Source organism: Hyperolius riggenbachi, chromosome 10, assembly GCF_040937935.1.
Source record: "Hyperolius riggenbachi isolate aHypRig1 chromosome 10, aHypRig1.pri, whole genome shotgun sequence".
Classification (NCBI taxonomy): Eukaryota; Metazoa; Chordata; class Amphibia; order Anura; family Hyperoliidae; genus Hyperolius; species Hyperolius riggenbachi.
In genome coordinates this window covers 234515690-234530490 of record NC_090655.1, presented here as the reverse complement: position 1 = coordinate 234530490, position 14801 = coordinate 234515690, and the positions used below count along the sequence as shown (strand labels likewise).

Here is a 14801-nt window from a genome sequence, read left to right as displayed (position 1 = left end):
GAATAGACTGAGGAGCGCGGCCGGGAAAAGTCTTTTTATACAGCCCGCGCCTCTCTGTCATTGGCTGCCTCACACCACGCCCCCTGCAGGCCAGTACCCCTATTCATACAGCGCTCTGTCTTCTGATTGGCCGGGGCGATCGGGAGCTTTTATCTGAATGGCTACTGGAGAACATTTGTTATTTTTTAAATGGCCCGCCACATCTTGCTTTGTTAGATCAACCCGCCAGTTGTACAATTTTGCCTGCTCTGGTTGTTATTTTACGGGTCCGTTAAAAATGGCGCCAGTTATCGTAGTTAAAAAACGGCGCCCCATAGAGAACCATTATCACTAGTTATTTTTCGTTTTTTGACAGCTAAAAAATGGCGCCGGCTTTAAAAACGAAATTTTTCGTTTTAAAACTTTTTTTTTTTGTCCTGCCTGAACGATATTTATCGTTTTAACCCCTGCTTTGCTGCCGTTTGGAAAATATCTGCCCGCCGGCTTTAATGTTTAATAGCGAAGCCCCCTTAAAAGCTAAAAACACCAAATTTGCAGGGAATGTTAAGAAGAAAATTGTGAACAAGAGGAAAATTTTTTTTTTCAAAAAGACCTTATAGTTTTTGAGAAAATCGATTTTGAATATTCTTCTTCTGACCATGGGAAAATTAAACGCCCGCCGACTTTAGCGGTTAATAGCAAAGCCCCTTTAAATGCCAGAAACACCAAATGTGTAGGGAATGTTAAGAAAAATAGTGGGAACACGAAGAAAAAAAAATTGTTCAAAAAGACCTTATAGTTTTTGAGAAAATCGAGTTTAAATCTTCAAAGGGAATGTATCTATTTAAATCGCGTACTGACATTTTTCCGTGGAAACTTTTTCCGCCGACTTTAGCAGTTAATAGCAAAGTCCCCTTAAATCCTAGCAACACCAAATTTGCAGGATATGTTAAAAAGATACTGGGAAACAATATTTAAAAAAAAAAATTGAAAAATTGTATTTATTTTTTTTTTAAATTAAATTTTTTGGGTTATGTTCAGAGTGTGGGAAAAGTTTTGAAAAAAATGACGTGGGGTCCCCCCTCCCGAGCCTCTGTAACCCCTTGTCCCCCATGCAGGCTGGGATAGCCAGAATGCGGAGCCCCGGCCGACTGGGGCTTCGCACCCTGAGCTATACCAGCCCGCATGGTCCATGGTATGGGGGGGCTCCGGGGGGGAGGGGCGGCCAAGCCTCCCCCTCCCCCCCGGAGCCCCTTGTCCAATCCATGGACAAGGGGCTCTTCCCCGCCTCCCTTGCCCCAGGTGGAGGCGGGGGCGACGACTCCCTGGGGGGGGGTTCATGGTGGCATCTGGGAGTCCCCTTTAAGAAGGGGAACCCAGATGCCTGCCCCCCTCCCAGGAGAAATGAGTATAGGGGTGCAGGAGTACCCCTTACCCATTTCCATAAAGGGTTAAATGAAATAAAAACACAACAACGAGAAAAGTCCTTTAATGTTCTAAATTAACCAGAAATACTTACCTGTACCTTTAAGAAAAAAATCCCACGTCAATTAGGTCCCACGACAGTATCCTCCATCTTGCGACCTTCAGTTACATCTTGATTGAAGATCTCCGCCGCCCTGACGCCACACACGCCGCCTCCGCCGCACTCACTGCTCTTAGCTATACTTAGTATAGCTAAGAGCAAAAAGCATCTTTAAATTTTAGCTCCAATGGTCCCCATTGGTTCCTTAACAGACCAATGGGGATCAGGAGGATCCCCATTGGTCGATAAGGAACCAATGGGGAGCCTTGGAGCCAAAATTTAAAGATGCTTTTTGTTCTCAGCTATACTTAGTATAGCTGAGAGTTGCGTCTATGCATCTATATAGACGCATTAGCGCTGGCTGCAGCTGCCCTCCCTGCCTCCCCCCACCTGTCACCCTCACCCATGCTGGCACCCAATGCACCCATGGGTGCCAGCATGGGTGAGGGTGACAGGTGGGGGGAGGCAGGGAGGGCAGCTGCAGCCAGCGCTAATGCGTCTGTATAGACGCATAGACGCAACTCTCAGCTATACTTAGTATAGCTGAGAGCAGTGCGGCGGAGGCGGCGTGTGTGGCGTCGGGGCGGCGGAGATCTTCAATCAAGATGTATCAGAAGATCGCAAGATAGAGGATACTGTCGTGGGACCTGATTGGCGTGGGATTTTTTCTTAAAGGTACAGGTAAGTATTTGTGGTTAATTTAGAACATTAAAGGACTTTTTTCGTTGTTGCGTTTTTATTTCATTTAACCCTTTGTGGAAATGGGTAAGGGGTGCTTTGTACCCCTATACTCATTTCTCCTGGGAGGGGGGTGGGCATCTGGGGTCCCCTTCTTAAAGGGGACTCCCAGATGCCACCATGAACCCCCCCCCCCCCCAGGGAGTCGTCGCCCCCGCCTCCACCTGGGGCAAGGGAGGCGGGGAAGAGCCCCTTGTCCATGGATTGGACAAGGGGCTCCGGGGGGGAGGGGGAGGCTTGGCCGCCCCTCCCCCCCGGAGCCCCCCCATACCATGGACCATGCGGGCTGGTATAGCTCAGGGTGCGAAGCCCCAGTCGGCCGGGGCTCCGCATTCTGGCTATCCCAGCCTGCATGGGGGACAAGGGGTTACAGAGGCTCGGGAGGGGGGACCCCACCTCATTTTTTTTTTTAAATTTGCTATCAATTTTTTTTTTAAATCTTCTGAGTGTGGGAAATAAATTTTAAAAAAAAACGACGTGGGGTCCCCCCTCCCAAGCCTCTGTAACCCCTTGTCTCCCATGCAGGCTGGGATAGCCAGAATGCGGAGCACCGGCCGCGTGGGGCTCCGCACCCTGACTATACCAGCCCGCATGGTCCATGGATTGGGGGGTCTCGGAAGGGGAGGGGCAGCCAAGCTTTCCCCTCCCCCTCCGAGCCCTTGTCCAATCCAAGGACAAGGGGCTCTTCTCCACCTCCGATGGGCGGTGGAGGTGGAGGCCGCGATTTCCTGGGGGGGGAGGTTCATGGTGGAATCTGGGAGTCCCCTTTAAAAAGGGGTCCCCCAGATGCCCACCCCCCCTCCCAGGAGAAATGAGTATAGAGGTACTTGTACCCCTTACCCATTTCCTTTAAGAGTTAAAAGTAAATAAACACACAGACACTTTGAAAAAGTATTTTAATTGAACAAAAAACATAACCACGAAAAAAGTCCTTTAATATTCTTAATTAACCATTAATACTTACCTGTCCCTTTAAATAAATGATCCCTCGCAATATCCTCGGAAATGTTCTATCAGTTACAATGTAACAAAGTTATTACAATGTAACAACTTTGTTACATTGTAACTACGCCGCACCCGACGTCACTCGCCGCCACCGCCGCGTCTGCGCTGACCCGACAGAGCTCTGAGCTATATAGCTCAGAGCTCTGTAAGCATCTTTGTATTTGGGCTCCAAGGAGCCCCATTGGTCCTTAGCAGACCAATGGGGTTCCTTTAAATCAGAAGGAACCCCATTGGTCTGCTAAGGACCAATGGGGCTCCTTGGAGCCCAAATACAAAGATGCTTACAGAGCTCTGAGCCAGTGGCGTAGCTAAGGAGCTGTGGGCCCCGATGCAAGTTTTACAATGGGGCCCCCCAAGCACTTTATACATAGCAATTGATACGGTGCACCAAAACCTGCCAATGGCAACTACAGAGTCAGAGGTGCAAGGAAGGGATGGGAAACAGTTTGGTAATGATTACCACTATTCAAAGTATCTATAGAAGTGATTATTATGAGCACAGGACCAATAGAGAGCTAATACTGTAGTTGAGGGAGGGCCCTTCGGGGCCCCTCTGGCCCAAGGGCCCCGATGCGGTCGCTACCGCTGCACCCCCTATTGCTACGCCCCTGCTCTGAGCTATATAGCTCAGAGCTCTGTCGGGTGCGTGCGGGACGCTAAGTCCCCGCCGCCTCCCGCTGTCCTCCCCGCCTCTTCCACATGTCACCCACATGTCGCCCACATGTGGGTGACATGTGGGTGACAGATGTGGGCGGGGTGGACAGCGGGAGAGGGCGGGGACTTAGCGTCCCGCACGGACCCGACAGAGCTCTGAGCTATATAGCTCAGAGCTCTGTAAGCATCTTTGTATTTGGGCTCCAAGGAGCCCCATTGGTCCTTAGCAGACCAATGGGGTTCCTTCTGATTTAAAGGAACCCCATTGGTCTGCTAAGGACCAATGGGGCTCCTTGGAGCCCAAATACAAAGATGCTTAGAGAGCTCTGAGCTATATAGCTCAGAGCTCTGTCGGGTCAGTGCAGACGCGGCGGTGGCGGCGAGTGACGTCGGGTGCGGCGTAGTTACAATGTAACAAAGTTGTAACATTGTAATAACTTTGTTACATTGTAACTGATAGAACATTTCCGAGGATATTGCGAGGGATCATTTATTTAAAGGGACAGGTAAGTATTAATGGTTAATTAAGAATATTAAAGGACTTTTTTCGTGGTTATGTTTTTTGTTCAATTAAAATACTTTTTCAAAGTGTCTGTGTGTTTATTTACTTTTAACTCTTAAAGGAAATGGGTAAGGGGTACAAGTACCTCTATACTCATTTCTCCTGGGAGGGGGGGTGGGCATCTGGGGGACCCCTTTTTAAAGGGGACTCCCAGATTCCACCATGAACCTCCCCCCCAGGAAATCGCGGCCTCCACCTCCACCGCCCATCGGAGGTGGAGAAGAGCCCCTTGTCCTTGGATTGGACAAGGGCTCGGAGGGGGAGGGGAAAGCTTGGCTGCCCCTCCCCTTCCGAGACCCCCCAATCCATGGACCATGCGGGCTGGTATAGTCAGGGTGCGGAGCCCCACGCGGCCGGTGCTCCGCATTCTGGCTATCCCAGCCTGCATGGGGGACAAGGGGTTAAAGAGGTCTGGGAGGGGGGACCCCACGTCGTTTTTTTTTTATATTTCCCACACTCAGAACGAAGTAAGTAAAACTCTTCCCACTTGGGGGAATCTATGAAAATAATACACTATTGTTACCTGTGCAAAAAAAACTGACATTTTCCGCATTTAAAAGACATTTTCGCCCTTGAAACTTAAAAATCGATTTTCTCAAAAACTATAAGGTCTTTTTAAAAAATTTTTTTTTCCTCTTATTCCCACTGATCCCCTTAATGTACCCTGGGAATTTGGTGTTCCTAAACTTTAAGCAGGCTTTGCTATTAACCGTTAAAGTCGGCGGGTTTTTAAATGTTTACATTTTTCCTTTGAAACTTTAACATCGATTTTCTCAAAAACTATAAGGTCTTTTTGAAAAAAATTTTTTTCCTCTTGTTCACAATTTTCTTCTTAACATTCCCTGCAAATTTGGTGTTTTTAGCTTTTAAGGGGGCTTTGCTATTAAACATTAAAGCCGGCGGGCAGATATTTTCAAAACGGCAGCAAAGCAGGGGTTAAAACGATAAATACCGTTCAGGCAGGACAAAAAAAAAAAAAAAAAAAAAAAACAGTTTTAAAACGATAAATTTCGTTCTACACTATTTTAACCTTTGAAACGATAAATATCGTTTTAAACATATATCGGGCAGAAGGTGGCGCCATTTTTTGGCCGGCGCCATTTTTCACTAGACCCGTTATTTTATTTAGTAAATATGCTATTGCCATTAAAAGCCTCATAGCTAAAAGCAGAAGCTGGATGAGTCACGTCCCTCTGCAGAGCAGATCTGTAGTTTACACGTATGTGACTCTGTATCGGGTTGTAGTAATAGATCGGCCGGGCTGAGGATTCCTGTTGCCGTGGAGACCTGAACTCTCCCTCCCCCCTGTGCGGGGCATCAGCCGGGGCTGTAATAGGAAGTCTCCCCGCTCCACTCACAGAGCGATCTAACACCGAGCGGAGCGTGACAGAGCTCGGGGGGAGTTTGGAATGAGTTGTTGTTGCAGTGACAGCAGATGGGGTATCTGGCTAGCTTGCCATTCATCAGCGTCCCTCCAATTCTATATCAAAGACCAAAGTATTTTGAATAAAGAATGTCACTTCTGGCTGAGTGGCCACCACCATACACACAGCACTATCATGGTTTATTAGACATTACTAGAGATGAGCCGAAATTTTCGAAATTTCGAACTGCTTTTATTACGAATGCGAAATTTAACATTACGACCCAAATTCGTAATTTCGTAATTAATTTTCAAATCGTAATTTACAATTTCGTAATCGAAATTTCACTCCCGTAATGACGAATTTCGTGTCTCCAACCGAAATTTTACTTTTTTAGGTTTGTAAGGGTTTCTATCCCTCTAGATGCCTAAAATGAATAGCACAGCCAGTCGTCCTCCTCCTCCTCTCTCTCTCTCTCTCTCTCTCTCTCTCTCTCTCTCTCTCTCTCTCTCTCTCTCTCTCTATCTCTCTCTCTCTCTCATTTGTAGTATTTCAAAACCATACTCACATTCATGACATGTCCAGGGATCAAACCCAGGCCAACCACATGGAAGACAGCTATGCTCACCACCATACCACCAAACACACACTAAATAGACTGCTAACCTAAATCTTACTTGTAGACAGTCATATGAGACACATGCTGGGTGCAGGGCTTTGTGATTGGACCATGGACCATGCGATAGAGTGAGGTGCAAAAATGAAATCATGCCTAGCAGAGGATGGTTTCACAATGCTAAATGCTAGGCTGGCTGTGGTGCAATTGGTTAGTGCGTCTGGCTGGTAACAGCAAGGTTACAGGTTCGATTCCATCCAGGCATGTCTTTTCCTTTTGAGTTCAACAGTTGTCCAAACACCGAGCACAAAGTTTTGCATGCGTAAAGTTTTACGCACGCAAAATACCCCATGGGGTTCAATGGCGCAGCGCGCGCACGCAAAAGGAAAAGACATGCCTGGATGGAATCGAACCTGTAACCTTGCTGTTACCAGCCAGACACACTAACCAATTGCACCACAGCCAGGCTAGCTGTGACCTAACTCTACATGGCTATCTGGGGCTCTGTTGGCTCTGTTTGGACAACTGTTGAACGCAAAAGGAAAAGACATGCCTGGATGGAATTGAACCTGTAACCTTGCTGTTACCAGCCAGACACACTAACCAATTGCACCACAGCCAGCCTAGCATTTAGCACTGTGAAACCATCCTCTGCTAGGCATGATTTCATTTTTGCACCTCACTCTATCGCATGGTCCAATCACAAAGCCCTGCACCCAGCATGTGTCTCATATGACTGTCTACAAGTAAGATTTAGGTTAGCAGTCTATTTAGTGTGTGTTTGGTGGTATGGTGGTGAGCATAGCTGTCTTCCATGTGGTTGGCCTGGGTTTGATCCCTGGACATGTCATGAATGTGAGTATGGTTTTGAAATACTACAAATGAGAGAGGAGGAGGAGGAGGTTGGTTATTCATTTTAGGCATCTACAGGGATAGAAACCTTTGCAAACTTTAAAATACTAAATTTCGTAATCGTAATTACGAAAATTGGCGTAATTTGCGAAAATTACGAAATTTCGATTACTGCTAAAATCGTAATTGTAGTAATTTCGCGAAATTTCGGAAATTCGTAATTAGGTCATTACGCTCATCCCTAGACATTACCAAGTAATGCTATAAGGGCAGCCCGCTTCTAATCAACCCCAGCTGTAGACGCTAGGGATGCTCATTCGGATTCCGCGGAAATGCAATTTCCGAAATTACGATCGGAAATTGTATTTCCGCATCGGAATGCGGAAATCGGTAATGCAAGTGCTGTAGGCGAATTTCCGCCGGAAATCGCGGAAATTTCCGCCGGAAATCGCGGAAATTCCACCCGACTTTAACATCGATTTTCTCAAAAACTGTAAGGTCTTTTTGAAAACTTTTTTTTGCATATTGTTCACAAGATTCAGTTGAATAAACCCTGAAAATTAAGTGTTTCTAGGAATTACGGCGGCTTTGCTATTAACCGCTAAAGTCGGCAGATTTTTACTGTAATGTAAAATGCAGAAAATCTGCATCTGCCTATTTTCTGCATTTTACATTACAGTAAAAATCCGCTGACTTTAGCGGTTAATAGCAAAGCCGCCGTAATTCCTAGAAACACCAAATTTTCAGGGTTTATTAAACAGAATCTTCTGAACAAGATGCAAAAAAAAGTTTTCAAAAAGACCTTATAGTTTTTGAGAAAATCGATGTTAAAGTCGGGCGGAATTTCCGCGATTTCCGGCGGAAATTCCGCATCGGAATGCGAAAATTGGTAGCGGAATCGGTAATTGGTACATGATGGAATGCGGAATTACCGCGGAATCGGAAATTGGCATTCCGACCATCCCTACTGTATATACAGGATTATTTCCTATACATTGGTTGATGTGTGTCACTGACTTCTCGTACTGTAGCTATACAGTGTATATCAGGGACGTAGCAATAAGGGGTTGCAGAGGTTGCGACCGCATCGGTACTAGAGGGGCCCCGAAGGGCCCTCCCGCAACTACAGTATTAGCTCTCTATTAGTCCTGTGCTCATAATTACTTCTATAGATACTTTGAATAGTGGTAATCATTACAAAACTGTCCCCCATCCCCTTCTTGCAACTGACACTGTAGTTGCTTTTGGTGCGCTTTATCAATCGTTATGTAGAGTGCTTGGGGGGCCCACAGCTCCTTAGCTACGCCACTGGTATATATCCTGAGGCGTCGCCTCAGGATATATACCAGTGGCGTAGCTAAGGAGCTGTGGGCCCCCCAAGCACTCTACATAACGATTGATAAAGCGCACCAAAAGCAACTACAGTGTCAGTTGCAAGAAGGGGATGGGGGACAGTTTTGTAATGATTACCACTATTCAAAGTATCTATAGAAGTAATTATGAGCACAGGACTAATAGAGAGCTAATACTGTAGTTGCGGGAGGGCCCTTCGGGGCCCCTCTGGTACCGATGCGGTCGCAACCTCTGCAACCCCTTATTGCTACGTCCCTGATATACACTGTATAGCTACAGTACGAGAAGTCAGTGACACACATCAACCAATGTATAGGAAATAATCCTGTATATACAGTATTGTGGTTCATTTTATTCTCGGGAAGACCCTGCGTCACTTCCAAGACTACAGAGTACTCTAATAAAAGCTTTTCCAAACGCTGCAGAGGGAACTATTCGTCACAACCTTCACTTAAAATTCTTTGTTCATATTCAGAATAGAACAACAACTACACAAAAAAAATAATAATAATAATATATATAGTTTATAACTGAACAGTGAACACATGTCTGGAGGTGAATAGTAATGTTATAGTGAGGATTGGAACCCCCTCCTACCCTTCACTCACCAGCTGCAGGGTGGTTTCCAATAGCGGTGATACAATTCGTAATCATAACAGTGTGCGCACCTCAGCTCCACAATCAAGTAGAGGGTGGACTCTTGGGTTATGCTCGGTATGGGGCGCTGCTAGACACTGTGCCACTTCTCTCGTACTTCATTGCATTCTCAGGAAGACTATGCGGCCATCCGGTATGCAGAGAGACTCCAGTCCTGACCTGAGGAAAGGGTTTAGGTTCCTCTAAAGTTCTGCAAGGCTGAAGTTACTCCGAACCCGTCAGACAACATGGTATATTCAGATCACCCCACAAGACAATCGGTACACGTTACGCATATTCGAAAGTATAACTGATTCCCGTAGAGACAAGTCTCTGTATTTACAGTGTAAATGATCGGATCGATTTAAAATGTAGTAGCCAATTAATCACTGATCTTAAGGTCATAAACACCCCCGACTACTAGACTGCGGTGAGAATACTGCACAGTATCTCATTAAATTAAGACATATCAGTAACAGCTCCATAGTGAATTAGTGGGTGGCTCTGAAAAGAGCCTTTGGGTTTTCTGTATAGCCGGTGAGAGATTACTTGGCGCTGGTGTACTTGGTGACGGCCTTGGTGCCCTCGGACACGGCGTGCTTGGCCAGCTCTCCCGGCAGCAGCAGGCGGACGGCGGTCTGGATCTCCCGGGAGGTGATGGTGTGGCGCTTGTTGTAATGAGCCAGGCGGGAAGCTTCCCCGGCGATGCGCTCGAAGATGTCATTGACGAAGGAGTTCATGATGCTCATGGCCTTGGAGGAGATGCCGGTGTCGGGGTGCACCTGCTTCAGCACCTTGTACACGTAGATGGCGTAGCTCTCCTTCCTGGTCTTCCTGCGCTTCTTGCCGTCCTTCTTCTGAGTCTTGCTCACCGCTTTCTTAGAGCCCTTCTTGGGCGCCGGGGCGGACTTGGCTGGTTCAGGCATTGCTGCGGCTTCTCAGTAACTCTGCAGAGTGCGGAGACACAATGAGGCGCAGCGCCGCCTCCCCTCCTTATATAGGCCGCTTATGCTAATCAGGCTGCAGGAGAGCCGGCTCACACTAGTGCCGCCTGATAACCGCCCCTTATAGTTGATTGGCTGGATGAGAAAATTGCATAGTTGAAGAGCGCAACAAACAAACCCAGATGCAATTGGTTACTAACGTACAGATCCTCGCCCCGGCGTTTGCTGATTAGTGGATTGCCAGACCTTCTTGCTATTGGCTGAGGTGAATAGCAGCCAATCAGGTGGCAGCGCGGAGCGGGCTGCAGAGTATATAGAGCAGGAGGAGGGGTGGGTTCGGCTATTCTCGTGTTGGAGAGTTATCTAAATCCTAGAAGTTATCATGTCTGGAAGAGGCAAACAAGGCGGCAAGGCTCGTGCCAAGGCCAAGACTCGCTCCTCCCGGGCCGGGTTGCAGTTCCCAGTCGGCCGTGTTCACCGTCTGCTGAGGAAGGGCAACTATGCGGAGCGGGTGGGGGCCGGAGCTCCGGTCTATCTGGCCGCAGTGCTGGAGTATCTGACCCTGAGATCCTGGAGCTGGCTGGCAACGCCGCCCGGGACAACAAGAAGACCCGCATCATCCCCCGCCACCTGCAGCTGGCCGTGCGCAACGACGAGGAGCTCAACAAGCTGCTGGGTGGGGTGACCATCGCCCAGGGGGGCGTCCTGCCCAACATCCAGGCCGTGCTGCTGCCCAAGAAGACCGAGAGCCACAAGGCCGCCAAGAGCAAGTAATTCCAGCAGCGAAAGATATTCCACAGAACCCAAAGGCTCTTTTCAGAGCCACCCACACTGTCTACACAGAGCTGATTTACATACTGTATAATCTGCAGAGTGTTCTATACTTATTGTTGTGCTGGCGCATCTGTATTCTGCGCTTACACAAGAAGTGACCTTTTTTCTAAGATGGGAGTCTCCTCAGTATAAGAACGAAAGGCGATAAATCTGTTTAGCAATAGCTGATGTTTTCGAATATCCCGCGCATATATAACCGTTTTTCCCGTCATTTTAAAGCTCCTCCACACCCAGAGATTACCACATGGTGGCAGCACTTTGATTTATTACACATGATCTGCTGAGAAAGTGAAGATGTAACATTGTAACAAGCGTGTAATATCTGAGGCTAGCATGTGATAAACAATGTAACGATATTACTGCAGTGCGCACACGCCTGAGCAGTTAGCATTGTTCTCTAGCACTAACGCGCTTCCAATAACGTATATTATTAATCGGGCTTCCAATGAAAGAAGCGGAGGCCCGAGCAGGTGGCTTCCCGTGAATTATTACACTGAGCAGCTGGTAACCACTGCTTATCAATGATCCTGCCGATCACCAGCTGACTCGCAGCACAGGGAGACAATTAATGTAGGATTTACAGCAGTGTGCTGCCAATTGTGACCGATTTATTCTGGGTGTTTAGCTTAGCTGGTGGAAGTCGCTAAAATGGCGGGAAAGACCGTTAAATACACGCGGGATACAGATCGTATTTCTTTCCTTTTGTTCATAATAGTGCCTAATAGAATTGTAATGAGGATTTCCTCACATCTGCTCCTCCCCACCTGCATCGCGGTGCTGAAGTTGCGCATCTTGCTGCATAAAAACCTTTTGATGCTGATGGGAGAACCTAAGCGAATACAGTATTAGTTTGGATGCCAAAACTTTGAGCCACGTCCCCAGTAGTCTGGCGAACCACAAAGTATTTATAGGCCTAATAAAACTGGAGTAACGATTTTATGTAAATCTGTATGACTACAATATACAATAATACGATATACGTAATACTGCAGATAACAGCTAAAAAGCAATGACCATTTCCTGCATAAGTACAGTAATGGAAGATGTAGGAAAAAAAGAGTATCTATATGTTCAATATTCCAAATATGCCTGTGGCTCCGCCTTCTTCTGTGCAGTGTCCCGTCAGGTCCGCTGAGACTGTATAAGAGGAGAGGAGGCGGCAGCACAGATCAGTTCATATCTACACCGGAGAAGAAGCAGCTTCGTAATTATGTCTGGCCGAGGAAAGGGCGGGAAGGGACTCGGGAAAGGAGGCGCCAAGCGGCACAGGAAGGTGCTCCGGGATAACATCCAGGGCATCACTAAGCCCGCCATCCGCCGCCTGGCCCGCAGAGGGGGTGTCAAGCGCATCTCCGGCCTCATCTATGAGGAGACCCGCGGAGTGCTGAAGGTTTTCCTGGAGAACGTCATCCGGGACGCCGTCACCTACACCGAGCACGCCAAGAGGAAGACGGTCACCGCCATGGATGTGGTGTACGCCCTCAAGCGCCAGGGCCGCACCCTCTACGGCTTCGGGGGCTAAACTCCCCATTTCCCTGATTATAACAACTAAAACAAAAAGGCCCTTTTCAGGGCCACCCACTGTTTCTATATAAAGCGCTATGGGAATATGTTGAACTCAAATTTACAATTTCATATTTATACGGAAGGTGTGTATAAATATGTAATGCACGGCGGCATTGCTATTAAATATTATAATACATATATGTGGTGAGCAAGGAGAGGGGGTGATTGAACAGAACAGTGTTATACAATATAACATAATGCGCTGTTACATCTGAGGTCAGTATGAGATACACAATGTAACATAATGAGCTGTTACATCTGAGGTCAGTATCAGATACACAATATAACATAATGAGCTGTTACATCTGAGGTCAGTATGAGATACACAATGTAACATAATGAGCTGTTACATCTGAGGTCAGTATGAGATACACAATGTAACATAATGAGCTGTTACATCTGAGATCAGTATGAGATATACAATATAACATAATGAGCTGTTACATCTGAGGTCAGTATGAGATACACAATGTAACATAATGAGCTGTTACATCTGAGGTCAGTATGAGATACACAATGTAACATAATGAGCTGTTACATCTGAGGTCAGTATCAGATACACAATGTAACATAATGAGCTGTTACATCTGAGGTCAGTATGAGATACACAATGTAACATAATGAGCTGTTACATCTGAGGTCAGTATCAGATACACAATGTAACATAATGAGCTGTTACATCTGAGGTCAGTATCAGATACACAATGTAACATATTGAGCTGTTACATCTGAGGTCAGTATGAGATACACAATGTAACATAATGAGCTGTTACATCTGAGATCAGTATGAGATATACAATATAACATAATGAGCTGTTACATCTGAGGTCAGTATGAGATACACAATGTAACATAATGAGCTGTTACATCTGAGGTCAGTATGAGATACACAATGTAACATAATGAGCTGTTACATCTGAGGTCAGTATCAGATACACAATGTAACATAATGAGCTGTTACATCTGAGGTCAGTATGAGATACACAATGTAACATAATGAGCTGTTACATCTGAGGTCAGTATCAGATACACAATGTAACATAATGAGCTGTTACATCTGAGGTCAGTATCAGATACACAATGTAACATAATGCGCTGTTACATCTGGGGTCAGTATGAGATACACAATGTAACATAATGCGCTGTTACATCTGGGGTCAGTATGAGATACACAATGTAATCATGTTGTTCCGGTGGGATCCTATGCCTGGCGGTTTTGGTGGGGATGTTTGGTGGCTTGAGGGATTAAAGAAGCTACTGCCGGGGTTGGTGGGTTGTGTTCTCCTATGGGCGCTGGGCCACAGTCTCCATGTGTGAAGGGAGTTCCGGGGTGACCCGATAATTCCACGCCGTTGATTACTGAAGTTTGAGCACAGCAGAGATACATAAATGTAAGCTGCTCGTGACTAGGAAATGTGACCTTTTATGGAAATAAGCGATGCTTGAAAGATACATGTTTTTACATCGGTGAATGTGCCGCATTCTAATCCTTTTGTGAATATATAAGAGTGCTGTCATGTCGCCTCAGTGTAGTGAGCAGTCAGAGCCACCCACACTGTCTGCTAAAGAGCTTTATGCATGTATTGTTTTGTTGGTGACGCTCCACGTGCTTCATCCCAGGCATGTTTATTGGTCCTTTGCTAGTAATAATCACTTCTATAGATGCTATGAATAGTAGTAGTAAATAATCGTTAACCAACTGTTCCCCATCCCCTTCTTGCACCTGTAATACTGTGGATGAGCTTGGCAGGATTTGTAGTGTGTGTGTGTGTGTGTGGGGGGGGTGGGGGGGGAGTAAAACACACCGGGGGCCCATAGCTACGCCACTGATGAAGTATTATTCTCTGTTCAGTTTGTCTCGCCTTCCCTCCTCTCATTTACCCCAAATCTGCACTGATTCCGCACACTTTGTGAGTCACACACTCTACAGCACATCACATCTATTCTACTAACCCTCTGTGGGTGCCTCCTGTCCTCATGCCCTCTATAACCATTGTCCATAGTCACTCTCCCCCAGTCTCCACCCTGGCCCGTCCTGTCTGTGCTCAGCAGATACCTGTTTGCTATTATCTATAAATAACCCTGTGTGATATAGGCTCATCCCAATGGCAGCCAGGCAGCAGAGGAGAGCTCAGCCTGTGCTAGCATCCGGGCATTTCTCAGCATAATACTC

General features: G+C 46.6%; 2 protein-coding genes and 1 pseudogene across 2 annotated transcripts; 2 read left to right on the top strand and 1 right to left on the bottom strand.

Moving 5' to 3' along the window:
* Positions 1 to 9829: 9829 nt before the first annotated feature.
* On the bottom strand, positions 9830 to 10210 carry LOC137534877 (histone H2B 1.1-like). Its single transcript, XM_068256558.1, has one exon. The coding sequence runs from the start codon at positions 10208 to 10210 to the stop codon at positions 9830 to 9832; it is 381 nt and encodes a 126-aa protein (XP_068112659.1).
* A 400-nt stretch (positions 10211 to 10610) lies between these two features.
* On the top strand, positions 10611 to 11002 carry LOC137534872 (histone H2A type 2-B-like; annotated as a pseudogene).
* Positions 11003 to 11710: 708 nt separating this feature from the next.
* On the top strand, positions 11711 to 12599 carry LOC137536935 (histone H4-like). The gene is made up of 2 exons (XM_068259106.1): positions 11711 to 11750; positions 12211 to 12599. The coding sequence occupies exons 1-2, from the start codon at positions 11711 to 11713 to the stop codon at positions 12582 to 12584; spliced, it is 414 nt and encodes a 137-aa protein (XP_068115207.1). The 3' UTR covers positions 12585 to 12599.
* Positions 12600 to 14801: the final 2202 nt, after the last annotated feature.